This window comes from Lynx canadensis, chromosome B1 (genome assembly GCF_007474595.2).
Source record: "Lynx canadensis isolate LIC74 chromosome B1, mLynCan4.pri.v2, whole genome shotgun sequence".
In the NCBI taxonomy this organism is placed as follows: domain Eukaryota; kingdom Metazoa; phylum Chordata; class Mammalia; order Carnivora; family Felidae; genus Lynx; species Lynx canadensis.
In genome coordinates this window covers 109,466,846-109,482,088 of record NC_044306.2, presented here as the reverse complement: position 1 = coordinate 109,482,088, position 15,243 = coordinate 109,466,846, and the positions used below count along the sequence as shown (strand labels likewise).

Genomic DNA, 15,243 nt, shown 5'->3' with positions numbered 1-15,243 from the left:
TCTATACTGTTTTCCACTTTGCCTTGCACTAATTTACCTTTCATTAACAGTGCACAAGGTTCCCTTTTCTCTACATCCTCCAGGACACTTATTATGTCTTGTCTTTCTGATACTAGCCATTCTGACTCCTGTGAGGTGATATCCCACTGTGGTTTTAATTTGCATTTCCTTGATGATTAGTGAGGTTTGTGGTGCCTAAATGGGATGTCTCTGAATTAGATGGGAGCCCCTGAGGTGAGGATCTATGGAAGCCCAAGACAAAGGAGGTGAAAGAATTCACCTGAAGCAGAACAAAGGAGCTAAAAGTTTATTGAATAAACCACTAGGCAGTAGAGGGCAGGACCGCAGAAAGGCTATCTGCTAGGAGGCAGGAGGGGGCTTCTCTTACTGAGGGAAAGTGAGGAGTATGGGGACCTATGGAATTTTCCCTTTTTTGGTAACTGTGACTAGTTGTAAGTAGCCCATTGTTTGGTTAGGGCCTGTGGATATTTTGAGATATGGGTGCCTGATGGGCCTGTGTGTATTCAGCCAGGTGGTCTCTGTGGGCCCTTTCTATATTCCATTGCTCAAGCCTATTTGCCTGAAAGTGGCCTCCAAAATGTTGAACATCTTTCTGTGGGTCTGTTGATCATCTGTATGTCTTTTTTTGGAAAAAAATGTCTATTAAGGTCCTTTGCCTAATTTTTAAGCAGATTTTTGGGGGGCTTTTCTTTTGGTATTGAGTTGTATAAGGTCTTTGTATATTTTGCAAATAAACCCCTTATTGGATATATCCTTTGCAAATATCTTCTTCCATTCACCGGGTTGCCCTTTTGTTTTGTTTATAGTTCCCTTTGCTGTGCAAAAACTTTGTATTTTTGTGTAGTCCCAGTAGTTTATTTTTTGCTTTTGTTTCCCTTGCCTAAGGAGATATATCTAAAAAAAATGTTGTTAAGGCTGATTTCCAAGAGATTACTGTCCATATTTTCTTTTAGGAGTTTTATGGTTTAAGGTCTCACATTTAGGTCTTTAATCCATTTTTACTTTATTTTTGTTGATGGTGTAAGTAAGTGGTCCAGTTTCTTTTCCATGTGGCTGTTCAGTTTTCCCAACACCATTTATTGAAAAGACCATCTTTTCCCCATTGTATGTTCTTGCTTCCTTTGTTGTAGGTTACTTGACCACTTGGGTGTGAGTTTATTTCTGGACTCTCTATCCTGTTCTCTTGGTCTATCTCTATGTTTTTGTGTCGGTACCATACTGTTTGATTACTGTGACTTGTAGTATATCTTGAAATCTGGGATTGTGGTAGCTTGTTCTTCTTTCTCAAGATTGTTTCACTATTTGGGTCTTTTATGGATCCATACAGATTTTGGGATTCTTTGTTCTATTTCTATGAAAAATGCTATTGGCATTTATTTAAAAGCACTAGTAATGATGTCTAATTAGTCTTTATTTTGATGGATTTGATTTTTGTTTATTTTTCTTTATTTTTTCTGGATGGCATTTTCCTAGGTTTACTTATAAAAGGTGCTTTGAAGACAGATGAAATTATTCTAATATTTCATGTAGTACCAAGGTTGACTTCTGGTGGCAGTTATGATTGACATGTTGTTTTCATGTTATTGCAGTCATTATAATTAAATGCCAGAGAAACTTAAAAAGTACTGAGAATTTTAGCTGTTCATTTACCAGACTACATAATCTATTTTTTCTAAATAGTTCAATTCGCCACATACAGACATGATTTTAAATGTCCCATTAGCCTTTTTTTTCCTTTAATGCGAAAACACTTTGATTCTTATTTAAAATGACAGTCTATTTTTTTTTTTTTAAGTTTTTATCGAAATACCACTTAGTTGGGATGCCTTGGGTGGCTCAGTCAGTTAGGCGTCCGGCTTCGGCTCAGGTCATGATCTCGGGGTCAGTGAGTTCGAGCCCCAAGTCGGGCCCTGTGCTGACAGCTCAGAGCCTGGAGCCTGCTTTGGATTCTGTGTCTCCCTCTCTGGCTGCCCCTCCCCTGCTCATCCTCTGTCTCTGTCTCTGTCTCTGTCTCTGTCTCTGTCTCTCTCTCTCTCAAAAATAAACAAACCTTAAAAAAAATATAAAAAAAAGAAAGAAATACCACTTAGTTAACATACAGTGTAACATTAGTTTCAGGTGTACAAGATAGCGATTCAGCACTTCCATACATCACCTGATTCTTATCACAAGTGCACTCCTTAATCCTCATCACCTATGTCACCCATACCTCCAACCACTTCACCTCTGGTAACCATCAGTTTGTTCTCTAGAGTTAAGAGTCTGTGTTTGGTTTCTCTCTCTCTCTCTCTCTCTCTCTCTCTCTCTCTCTCTCTCTCTCTCTCATATTCTCTCACTCTCTTGTTTTCTCCCTTTGCTCCTGAATTGCTAAGCTGCTAGGCTGGTTGGCTGTCAAAATTTAACTTCTTTCCTGTAGTTTATGTGCTTGCCATTTTTTTTATATATATAGTTCATCCTCATGTATGCTTTCCAGCTCAGTATTATTCATGGTTTAATCTCAAATAGCAAAAACCAGAGAAATGATTCTTTTATGTGGTAGCCAAAGACCATTCCCCGTCTGTCTGTCTGTCTGTCTGTCTGTCTTTCTTTCTTTCTTTCTTTCTTTCTTTCCTTCTTTCATAAGTAGATGGAAATAGCACTTTAAAGTAAGGTTGCTAGAGGTCTAGTAAGGTATTAGACTCTGGTATTTTTAAACTCCTGTTTGAGAAAATAAGAAAAATCAGGGGTTAATGAAGCCTATTTTTTTTTTATCTTTAAAAAAGTCTCAGTAGAGTAATGGGGTGTTCCGGTGTCAGATTTCAGCTGAAGTGAACCATTGAGGCTTAGGAACAGGAAAAATATAGCTAATCTATTTTTTTCTGGTGTTCTAAGGGTTTGGTCTTAGAGGGATCACTTTTGCAAATGAGTGTTTTGGATTTGCAGCGTTCAAGTAAAGTGCCACTCTGATATCCTTGTTTTGCTGAATCCATTTACCCCTAAATGTTAAACGGCTTCCCTATGCCCTGAGGTGGGTCCTTTTATTAAAATTGGCATTGTTTCTTGTCTCAAATGCAAGTATATAGATAATTTTTAATTTAAGAAGAAAGGGAGAGCTGAAATGCAAAAGGAAATTTGTTTAGAGTCTTTGAATTCCGGATTTTCTTCAATATTGTGACAGTGGAGTACAAGTAGCAGTGGCATCTCAGAGCCAAGAGAGAATTTGGAGGGGAGAAGGGATTGATCATCAATGTATAGCGTTAGAGAGAAGTCCAATCAGGGAAGTGTTGGGGGAACAAAAGGGCATTTGTGTGAATATTAAGAGGTATTTGGTGCCCTCAACAATGAGTGTTTGGGCAGAGTGGTGGTGGAGACCATGCCAAGCTGTAATCATTTGGGGAGTAAGTGGAGCCCAGCAAATAGACACGGATATTTTTAGACATTGGACTCCAAGAGGAGAGTGGGAGTAAGGCTGCAGCTAAAGAGGCATGGAAATGGAATGAGTGTGTTATAAATATTATCTAGTTTTGGTAGAAAACTTCAAAAGCTTGGAAATATAAAATGGGAGGAGAAAACAAAATTCCTCAATTTGACAATCCAGATTTCTGATTTCTGTTTGTTTGCAGATTTCTGATAAGTTTGTTATCAGATAAGTTACTTTGTCATCGATATAATCATTTAGTGTATATACATAATACATATAATTTTATTTCTTTATGTTATGAGCATTTTCTCATGTTAAAAATGTTTTTTTTTTTTTTAATTTTTTTTTTCAACATTTATTTATTTTTGGGACAGAGAGAGACCGAGCATGAACAGGGGAGGGGCAGAGAGAGAGGGAGACACAGAATCAGAAACAGGCTCCAGGCTCTGAGCCATCAGCCCAGAGCCCGACGCGGGGCTCGAACTCACGGACCGCGAGATCGTGACCTGGCTGAAGTCGGACGCTTAACCGACTGCGCCACCCAGGCGCCCCATGTTAAAAATGTTTAAAACTCAGTTTTGATGGTTCTATAATACTCCATCGTAAAATGTACTATGATGTGATTAATCCTCTATTGCTGGATTCCTGGTAGTTTCTGGCTGTTTGCTGTTAGAAGTGAATACAGGAACATCTTTGTACATACATGTTGATATACCTGATTTATAGTACTTACATAAATAACTATAAAATGATGGGCCAGTTGTTTTTTTTTTTTTTTTTTAATTTTTTTTCAACGTTTATTTATTTTTGGGACAGAGAGAGACAGAGCATGAACGGGGGAGGGGCAGAGAGAGAGGGAGACACAGAATCGGAAACAGGCTCCAGGCTCTGAGCCATCAGCCCAGAGCCCGACGCGGGGCTCGAACTCACGGACCGCGAGATCGTGACCTGGCTGAAGTCGGACGCTTAACCGACTGCGCCACCCAGGCGCCCCAAGGCCAGTTGTTTTTCAGAACATTTGCACCGATTTATATTTTTACCAACTGCCTAAAACTGTGTTGTCATTCAAAATGATGTACTTGCTAATTTTCACGAAAGTAAAATCTAGTTTGTTTTGTTCAGTCATTCAGCAAATTTAAGCTCCTAGCCTCTAACTGGGAGGTTGAGTTCAAACTGTGTGTATGGATGCAGCATGTTCAGTGACCAGTACTTTCTCTAGGGTGACAGGTAAGGGGCTAAAACCCACCTCCTGTAAACCAGCATTAAGAGGTTTTACCCTGAGTTATCAGTTCTCATCACTCTTTGGGCCGCCGGTCTGTTCATCTAGGGAACCGATGTGCATTTTTACTTTGGGCAGTACATGCGGCTGCGGCTGCTTTGCGCCCATGGGAGTGAAGAGAAGATGTGATAGGTGGGGGAAACAACTCTATCTCCTCTTTAGAGAGCTCTTCCCCTTGGTTTCTTGCTGCTCCCACCACTCTTGCTCCCAGACTTGTCCACTGAAGCTCTCAGCCATTCTGGAAGCAGTTTTCACCTCTGCTACAGGCTTCTCTGTGTGTTCTGGGTCATGACTTCTTCCATTCACTTTTATTCCTCAATAAGCTATTCTTGGCATTTGTTTTCTAGAAATCCATTTCACTGATGACTGTAGCCCTGCCCACACCTCATTTCCTCATAACAATTTTCAGAGATATTAGGTATTCCCTATTATATTCTTGGCTGTCATTTCTAAAGAAGCTTTAGGAAGAAAGGAGTAGAAACACTTATGTTCAGTTAGCCATCTCAGGCTGGAAACCTCTGCTCCAGATGTCTTTTTTTTTTTTATTTTTTTTTTTTAACATTTATTTTTGAGACAGGGAGAGACAGAGTATGAACGGGGGAGGGGCAGAGAGAGAGGGAGACACAGAATCTGAAACGGGCTCCAGGCTCTGAGCTGACAGAGCCCGACGCGGGGCTCGAACTCATGGACTGCGAGATCATGACCTGACCCGAAGTCGGCCACTCAACCGACTGAGCCACCCAGGCGCCCCAGCCAGATGTCTTAAACATTCCCAAAATATTTAATGATTATATAGTCGAATCTAATAATATCTGTAATGAAGATTTCTTTCTTTGCTTTATGCTCATTTTCCACCTCTTTCCAGTGATCATTTAAAGTGCAACACTTTTATTGGATGTATTAAAAAAAATTAACACTAGTCTGATTTATCAATTTATAATATGGGAACGATTGACTTTTCTCAAATACCACCTTTCATTAAAGTAGTAGAGTATTTCTAAATACTTAGTATTATTTCCATGTGTATGCCTTTGGAGAAAGGCTTGCCATACTTAGGATAGCAAACAAATATCCTTTTTGGTTAATTACAAGGCATTTTATGTACTTTATTATTATGAGATTTTTTATCACATATTATTTAAAAGCAATGCTTATTATTTTTATTAAGAGAAGAGTAACACCTACATGTCCATTGTAGAAAATGTTAAATTAAAATCCTTTGTTATTTACACTATTATATGCATATTATAAGTAATATACATTTCACTTAGTAATATGCATTTAAGTTTCTTTCCTTTTAATGGCTTGTAGTCCATATTCTTTTTAGCATTGAGTAACATTCCATTCTACTTTATTTATCCATTTACCTACTAGAAGACATCTTAGTTCCTTCCAAGTTTTGGCAATTATGAATCAGGCTGCCATACACATCCATGTGCAGGCTTTTGTGTGCACATAAGCTTTTAGCTCCTTTGGATGAATACCAAGTAGCACAAATGCTGGATCATATGGTAAATGTATATTTAGTTTTGTAAGCGGCCACCAGCCTGTCTCCCAAAGTGGCTGTACCATTTTACATTCCCACCAGCAACAAATGAGGGTTCCTGTTGCCCTGTATTCTCTTCAGCATTTAGCATTGTCACTGTTCTGGATTTTGGCCATTCTGACAGGTGTGTAGTAGTATCTCATTGTGCTTTTAATTTGCATTTGCTTGATATAGGATGTGGAGTATCTTCTCATGTGCTCATTTGCCATCTGTAGATTTTCTTTGTGAGTTGTCTATTAAGGTCTTTGGCCCTTTTTGAAATCAGGTTGGTTGCTTTCTTCTTGTTGAATTTTAAGAGTTCTTTGTGGGGGCGCCTGGGTGGCGCAGTCGGTTAAGCGTCCGACTTCAGCCAGGTCACGATCTCGCGGTCCGGGAGTTCGAGCCCCGCATCAGAATCTGGGCAGATGGCTCGGAGCCTGGAGCCTGTTTCCGATTCTGTGTCTCCCTCTCTCTCTGCCCCTCCCCCGTTCATGCTCTCTCTCTGTCCCAAAAAAAAAAATAAATAAAAACGTTGAAAAAAAAATTTTTTAAGAGTTCTTTGTGTATTTTGGAGAACAGTCCTTTATCAGCTGTGTCTTTTGCAATTATTTCCTCCCAGTCTGTGGCTTATCTTCTTATTCTCTTGGCATTATCTTTGTCAGAGCAGAAGTTTTTACTATTAGTGAACTCCAGCTTATCAGTAGACACATCCTTATAAGTCTGGACTAGCAATAGCCTCACCATTTGTTGGTAGTCGTGTTGCTCATTCTGTTACCCGCCACAACGATGTTTATCAGAGTAAAATGCTGTTGTAGTACTTCATAATTAATTTTGTATTTGAACAATTTTATATCTGTAGAAATGATGCTTCTTTGTTGGTCATTAATTTTTTTTTTTTTCACAAAGCATCAGTAGACATTGTTTTTAGAAGATATTTTTTCCCACAAATATCGGTATGTTTACATAACTACTTTTAAAATCTATATGTACAGAATGTATGCACTTTTTCTAACCTTATATTAGTACTGTAGCCACTGGTACTAAATTAATTAAGCCACATGTTAAAATTTAAAATTCAGTTCCTCGATCACACTAACTACACTTCAGCTGCTCAATATTGGATAGTCATGATAGAGAACATTTTCATCTTCACAGAAAACTCTTTTGAACAATGCTGTTCTTGAACATAAGCACTTGTGCATTAAAAAAGCAACCATTTGGGGCGCCTGGGTGGCTCAGTCAGTTGGGCGGCCGACTTCGGCTCAGGTCACGATCTTACGGTCCGTGAGTTCGAGCCCCGCGTCGGGCTCTGGGCTGATGGCTCGGAGCCTGGAGTCTGCTTCCGATTCTGTGTCTCCCTCTCTCTCTGCCCCTCCCCCGTTCATGCTCTGTCTCTCTCTGTCTCAAAAATAAATAAAACGTAAAAAAAAAAAAAGCAACCATTTTCCTCAGTCGATTGGGCATCCGACTTGAGCTCAGGTCATGGTCTCCTGATTCCTGAGTTCGAGCCTGGTGGCGGGCTCTGTACTAACAGCTCAGAACCTGGAGCCTGCTTCGGATTCTGTGTCTCCCTCTCTTTCTGCCCCTTCCTCGCTTGCTATCTTTCCCTCTCTCTCTCTCTGTCTCAAAACTGAATTAACATTTAAAAAAAAAATCACAGAAAATGATGTCATTTTACTTTGTAGTAATTTCTGAAATAAAATATTAAAATAAAAAAGTAAGACGAGTAAAAAGCTCAGGGAAAGAATTTGTTTCCCTACTATTATTTTTTGTGTTTTGTTTTGTGTCTTATGTGTCTATGACAGATAAAGCAGTGGTTTTAACTGTAGCTGAATGAACTGTGTGTTCACTGCTCAGCTAGATGCAAAACACAGTAGACAAAGCCGTTCCTACCGTTAGTCCATCCGTTGGTATGTCTTGAACATGCAAACCATGACAGGTAGTATTAATCACAGCAGTGGACACTAGCTGCTGAAATAACTGCTTTTGCATAAATCTCATCCCTCGAATTGAGAACGTGTCCACTGAAAATCCTTAATTTTTAATTCCTTGGAATTGGGAGCCTGCACCAGAGAGATACATTAGAGAGATGGTACAGAGGAATGAAGGCCTGGAAAGTTTCCTCCAGAATTGGCTATTTAATTTTTTTTCTTCATTGACCTTGTAATTATAGAATAAACTTAGTTCATTGCTATAGAAATAGTGTTTTCTCTAAATTTGTTTTTTTAAAGCCCTCATTAATTCAAGCAGTAGTTAACACAGGCTCTTCTATGCTTATAATGGGCATTACTTCAATTTACTCTTAATGGTATAGTATCAACTCATCTAGAAATAGTTTGAAAATTTCCTTGGAGGGAGAGAAGAGGCACCTGGAATTATAACGTATTTTGTAGTTTAGTCCTTTTTTTAATTAAAAAAATTAGTTTTTATTTTTTCTTGAGAGGGAAAGAGAGAGAGAGTGAGCAGGGGAGGGGCAGAGAGAGAGGGAGACACAGAATCCGAAGCAGGCTCCAGGCTCTGAGCTGTCAGCACAGAGCCCGATGCGGGGCTCGAACCCATGAACTGTGAGACCATGATCTGAGCTGAAATCGGACGCTCAACCAACCGGGCCACCCAGGCGCCCCTATAGTTTAAATCTTGATATGAGAAGAATCTATCATTTGCCCGCTATTGATTTCTTTTTTGTTTTTTTGCAGCGTGTTTGAATGTTGAGAAGGTATAGTTGCTAAAACTTCATTTAGATGGTGGGAATTTGTACAAGTAGGGTAGTTAATATATGATAATGAATGAAAATGGTTATTGATTTGGTGATGTGAATATAAATCTATTCTAAGTTGTTCCTTGAAGTAAAAATATCCAGTTTGCATGGGTAATTATTATTTAGATGGGTTTTGTTTGTGTGTTTGTTTGTTTGTTTTCAGTTTGGAGGCTAATTTAGAGTCTAAGTAAAAATTATATTGGGTCGGGTAGGAGGAGTTTGCACACTATATAGACCCCACAGGTAGAACACTTATTTCTAAAAACTGATTGAGGACAACTGTAACTATTGTATATAATCCACTAACATGAAAAGGTAGAAGTGATAGGTATCACCTGTACAACCATGATCTAACTTGCCATTTGCACCTGACTTACAACACAGGAAGTGTGGTCTGGCACACACTTGTTAATCAATCACTTCTATAAACATTTACATAGATCTGGTTAATTCCCTTGAACTTTTCTATTAAAAGTTTTTCTTTTAATGTCCGGAAATGAATTAGCAAATTGCTATAAATTACATAGAGACTGCCAGGATACATAAGTGTATTTAGATAGAGGGGAAATTCACATAGAATGTAATCTTTCCTTAGAAAAATGTCCTTTATATAGAACTGTTACCTGAAAGGATTATTTTTTAAAACAATCTTTCTTTGGTATGCTTTGGTCATAATTGGGAACGTAACTGCTGTGATAAAATGATTTAAAGAGACACATACATGCTGATGCACCCAGAAATAAAAAATCTTGGCCCTTCTTCCTGGTATTAACATTAATGTTCAATTAAAAGATAAACAGTGTTGGGGCACCTGGGTAGCTCAGTTGGTTAAGCACCAGCTTCGGCGCAGGTCATGATCTCGCCGTTTGTGGGTTCGAGCCCTGGTTGGTCTCTGTGCTGACAGCTCAAACAGAGCCTGGAGCCTGCATTGGATTCTGTGTCTCCATCTCTCTCTCTCCCCATCCCCCACTCCTGCTCTGTCTCTCTCTCAAAAAATAAATAAACATCAAAAAAAATGTAAAGGAAGATAAACAATGTTTCATAGATATCTCATTGTGATTATTCGAAGAAGAGAGATCTTTCATTCAATCTTATAGAAGTTTTATTTCAGATTTCTGAAATCTAGTTCTCAGTAAGTATCTAGTTCTCTATTACTGATGGAGTTATGTGCTCTGCAACGGATATATTTTAAATGTATTTCAGTTTCAGTCAGCTTTGCTGTCAGTTCTGTACTTTACAAAAATTATCTTTTAAAAATAGAGAGGTAATTAGAACAAATATCAGGATACTTTTAAACAGTGATCCTTAGACAAAATATTGGATCATCAAATACTTTGAAAGAAGTCTCTGTGATTGTTTGTTTTGAATGGTAAGGACTATACTTTGTTTTAAGTCTTTTTCTGGTTGTCATTTCAGCAATGAAGTCTTACACTCCGTATTTCGTGCTCCTGTGGAGTGCGGTTGGGATAGCGAAGGCTGCCAAAATCATCATCGTGCCGCCAATTATGTTTGAAAGCCATATGTACATTTTCAAGACACTAGCCTCAGCCTTGCACGAGAGAGGCCACCGTACAGTGTTTCTTCTCTCTGAAGGCAGAGACATCGCGCCATCTAATCATTACAGCCTCCAGCGCTACCCAGGGATTTTTAACAGTACCACCTCGGATGCTTTCCTGCAGTCCAAAATGCGGAATATTTTCTCTGGGAGATTGACAGCAATCGAACTGTTTGACATACTGGATCACTATACTAAGAACTGTGATATGATGGTTGGCAACCGTGCCCTGATTCAGGGTCTAAAAAAGGAAAAGTTTGACCTGCTGCTGGTGGACCCTAATGACATGTGTGGATTTGTGATAGCGCATCTTTTAGGGGTTAAATATGCTGTATTTTCAACTGGCCTTTGGTATCCTGCTGAAGTGGGTGCTCCTGCCCCATTAGCTTACGTCCCGGAGTTTAACTCACTCCTCACAGACCACATGAACTTGCTGCAAAGGATGAAAAATACCGGCGTTTACCTCATTTCCAGATTAGGGGTCAGCTTTCTGGTTCTTCCCAAGTATGAAAGGATAATGCAGAAGTACAACCTGCTGCCGGAGAAGTCCATGTATGACTTGGTCCATGGGTCCAGTCTGTGGATGCTGTGTACAGATGTAGCACTGGAGTTCCCGAGACCCACTCTGCCTAATGTTGTGTATGTAGGAGGAATCCTAACCAAACCGGCCAGCCCACTACCAGAAGTAAGGTTTGCTGAACTCCTTGGTAATCTTTTCTAAATACAGAGGTCAATTTAATCGGTTTTGAGTTTCGGAAGAGATAGGATTGGTTATTGTTGGCTAACCGATGCTGCTCTAAAAAGTAGTTAAGACAATAGATCCCTACCAGGGTCCCTTCTTTTGTGGATGCCATTCCCCTGGAACACGTTCCTGTTTTGATGGAGCATTTCTACACTGCTGAGGGGCCATTCTATATGGTCAATAGAGTGGCTGGGAAATCTATTTTTGATTAAGTAATAACGATAGTGTGTGAGGAGAATGTAGTTATTAGATAGTTAGCTTTAATGAATGTGAGTTTTTTTTGCTTTTAATTAAACAGAGTTCCCTCTGTTCTTTGCCAGAGGCGAGATTACAGGTCTCCACATCTAGATTAGGTTCAGTGAACTCAAATAAATAGGAGACCATGTAAATAGAGGTTCTTCTTTCAGCAATCACAACCACAAGAAAGTCCAACAATGAAAACGAGGTAGTAACTTCCATCAAACTAGGGAGCCAACTAATTTTTAGTAAGCAACTATAACTCTTTTAAAGAAATCCTGTCCCGTTGCAATTTCATTTCAGAGATGGAACTGATTGAACTTGAACAAAGCCTGTCTCATATCTAAGTCAGACCTAAATTCTTTTTTCCTGGTTGAGCTGTCAGTAAATCCCTTGTGTTCTCTTCTCCATCACAGTGTGTTTTCTTAGGTATCTCAAACGTGCAGGAGCCATGCTCACATATCTGTTGTTGTAGGGTTTCCTAACCCCAGATTGGTTCTCTGTATTTAATCTCAGCATCTGATGTCATTTACCAGGAAGCAACAAGTTGTTCTAGGATTTTGTTCTCTACTGAAACTATTTCTACTCTTGAAAATCTGAAAAGAGCCACTCACAACAACTCTGCTAAATTACTCATTTCTAGCTCTCATCACTACATATCAAAAAAAATTTGTTAAGGACTTGATGAAGAGCAAATCCAGACATTTTTATATATGCATCAGATAAGGACAATCACTGGACAGCATTTTCTCATGGAGAAAGAATGTGGTTGGAATATACAGCCAGCCTGTAGGCTTTTCTAATCCATTTATTAGAAGTATATTTAATAAATAACACCTTGATATATTTCGTGTAACATGAAAAAAATAGAACTTGCCAGATTTGTGGCCCATACCACCCTAGCATTTCAATCAGATGTCGCCAATGGAGGCTGTGAGGGCACAATTGTTCTCTCTGCATCAAATATAAAGGATAGGAATTAACCTCAGCTTTTCTCAGCCATTCACAAATTTATCCAAGCCCATTTCGAATCCTTAAGTATTCTCTGCCAGAGTCACTGTGTTGTATATTAACTCCTCTTCCTAAAGGTAGCTAAAATCAGATTTAGAAGTAGCTTCTACAAGACTTGATAAGCAAGTCTGTTTTTACTCTGAGTCATTCATAATATTACACAGATGAGCCCTGTTCCCTCCCGGTGTTCATTTTTTTTTTTCTCAACCAGAGCACTGTCCTTCTGCCTGCTCCATTTGGTTTCTGTTTTGGTGCTGTCTCCCTTCGGACTGAAAAAGAAATGCATGATGAAAAGGAATGTTCTGATGAATCTTCAGTCCCTGTACATCTGTCTTGAGTTGCAGCAACTTGAGCTACATAAGCACAGAATAATATTTTATGTTTTGTTTTATACCCACTACCCTTCATTAAGATACATACAATAGCATGTGAGAATGTTTCTTTTTTTCCTATAACCCAAGCTTATCTTTTCCCCCATGGGTCCCTCTGCCTGTTAGTTTCACTATTTTATTTTACTTTTAAACCATCTTTTGAGTGGATTTGGAGCCTTATATACGATTATTACTCCAAATGTTTTCTGATTTGCATAATTTCTAGGGTGATGCTGGTTTGACCTACTTTGTGGGCTTCCCTGTTCTTTTTTTCTCTTTGGGTGTTTTGTAATGATTCTTTTAAGGATGTGCTTTTTATTTGCAATGGACACTTTGGCTGTGCCAGTTATGGTATGTGCATGTGTTATGTAGATCTAGGTAAATGTATTATTCCCATTGAAAGTGTCTGACTTAGTTCGTAAGTGTGAAGGGCCGTTTTCAGTTCAGTATGCCACTTACGAAGTTTTTCACCAGGGAATATTTTGAAGAATGATGTGTCTTACACTTTCAGATATTTCTTACTCTGGTGAGGTTTTATATGCTTAGGAACACATGTGTTCCTACTGGGATTTCTCTAGTAGATTTCTCTGATATGATAAACTGCACCTCGGGGTTCTACAAGTTAATGAGTTTCTCAAATGCCTGTATTATTTTCAGGTCATGGTTGTGACACTAAAATAATAGGGCCCAGCAAGTGGCCGTTTAGAACACATGATTCACTAATAACAGCTTAATTGTTAACTGCCTTGGTATCTTACACTGGGGATGGATTAGGTGTTCCAGATGTCTGGAAATGATTTGACAGTGGGATTTCATTTCAAAACCTGGGATGAAAGGCTACAGAAAATTTCTAAAAGACACTTTTTAGAAGCTTTCATAATGTTTGAGCCTAGAGAAACTCTAGAGAGCATCTAGTTCAGTTCCATTAATTTAGTTTATTTTTCTCCCCTCAAAATACAGAGAATAGTCCATTCATTTGTCACATAGGAGATTCAGTGAATTTGAGTGTCCCATCCAAGGCCATACAGCTGGTTTGTGGCACAGCCAAGTAAAATGTGGATTATTTTGCTGTGATTAGATATTTTGTCAAGATGCCTACATCTCTTGGTACTCATTTTACTCATTTACACATTTGTAGTGTATACAAAACTGTGCAGAGACGAATATTTCTCGACTATTTGATATCTTAAAGATTGTGAGGACTTAATACGAGAGTCAAATTTTAAGTCATGCATACTCTTACTTATGCTTTAGAGATTTAATAGTAGCAATCAGCCCGGTCCAAATGCTTTTGATTACAAGGTGTGTTATTAGCATAGAGTGAAGCAGTTGAGTTCCTTGATAATACAGTTATTTAACAATGCACGTTAGCTATGTGCCTAACTTGCAGTATTATTTACTACCTGACTCCCTAGAGTATGGGTCCTTAAAATGTGTCAATGAAGGAGAAGAGGTCCAGATTGGATTATATCTTACTCTATCATTGCAGGGTGGTAGAGAACATGAATACAGATTTTTTTAAAAAAAGATTTGCCTTGGGCAGGAAAGGGGTGTGGAAATAGATCCCTACTTGATTAGGTCCTTTAAGTATTAAATGTGAATGAAATAATATCTAACAGAGAGTGATTAAAGCTTTTAGCAGTTTTATTAGTGGGAAATAATAATGCCACTAAGGAATCATACATTTACTTAGAGAGTCTATTAATTTTTAATTTTTTTCAACATTTATTCATTTTTTGAGAGAGACAGAGCATGAGTGGGGGAGGGGCAGAGAGAGAGGGAGACACAGAAGCACAGGCTTCAGGCTCTGAACTGTCAGCACAGAGTCCAACACAGGGCTCGAACCCACGAACCATGAGATCATGACCTGAGCCGAAGTCAGATGCTTAACCCACTGAGCCACCTAGGTGCACCCTAGTTTTTAAAATTAACATATTTCTGGGGCGCCTGGGTGGCGCAGTTGGTTAAGCGTCCGACTTCAGCCAGGTCACGATCTCGCGGTCCGTGAGTTCGAGCCCCGCGTCGGGCTCTGGGCTGATGGCTCGGAGCCTGGAGCCTGTTTCCGATTCTGTGTCTCCCTCTCTCTCTGCCCCTCCCCCGTTCATGCTCTGTCTCTCTCTGTCCCAAAAATAAATAAACGTTGAAAAAAAAATTAAAAAAATAAAATAAAATTAACATATTTCAGGTGATAATTTTTAAATGATTTCTCATTGATGAAATGGTCTGACCCTGCCAGGCAGCTGATCTCTGCCACTGTTCTGCTTCTACAGTCCCAAACTGTTTTTGCACTTAATAGATTGTACTTTAAACATTGGTTTTTCACATGGCTTTCTTCGTAACTAGA

General features: G+C 39.0%; 1 protein-coding gene across 1 annotated transcript in view; it reads left to right on the top strand.

The window, feature by feature from the left end:
• Nucleotides 1-15,243, top strand: part of UGT8 (UDP glycosyltransferase 8) — a 94,095-nt gene that overhangs the window by 26,952 nt on the left and 51,900 nt on the right. The window contains exon 2 of the mRNA XM_030313178.1: nt 10,400-11,223. Coding sequence (XP_030169038.1) covers nt 10,402-11,223 — 822 coding nt within the window. The 5' untranslated portion in view covers nt 10,400-10,401. The remainder of the gene's footprint in view (nt 1-10,399; nt 11,224-15,243) is intronic.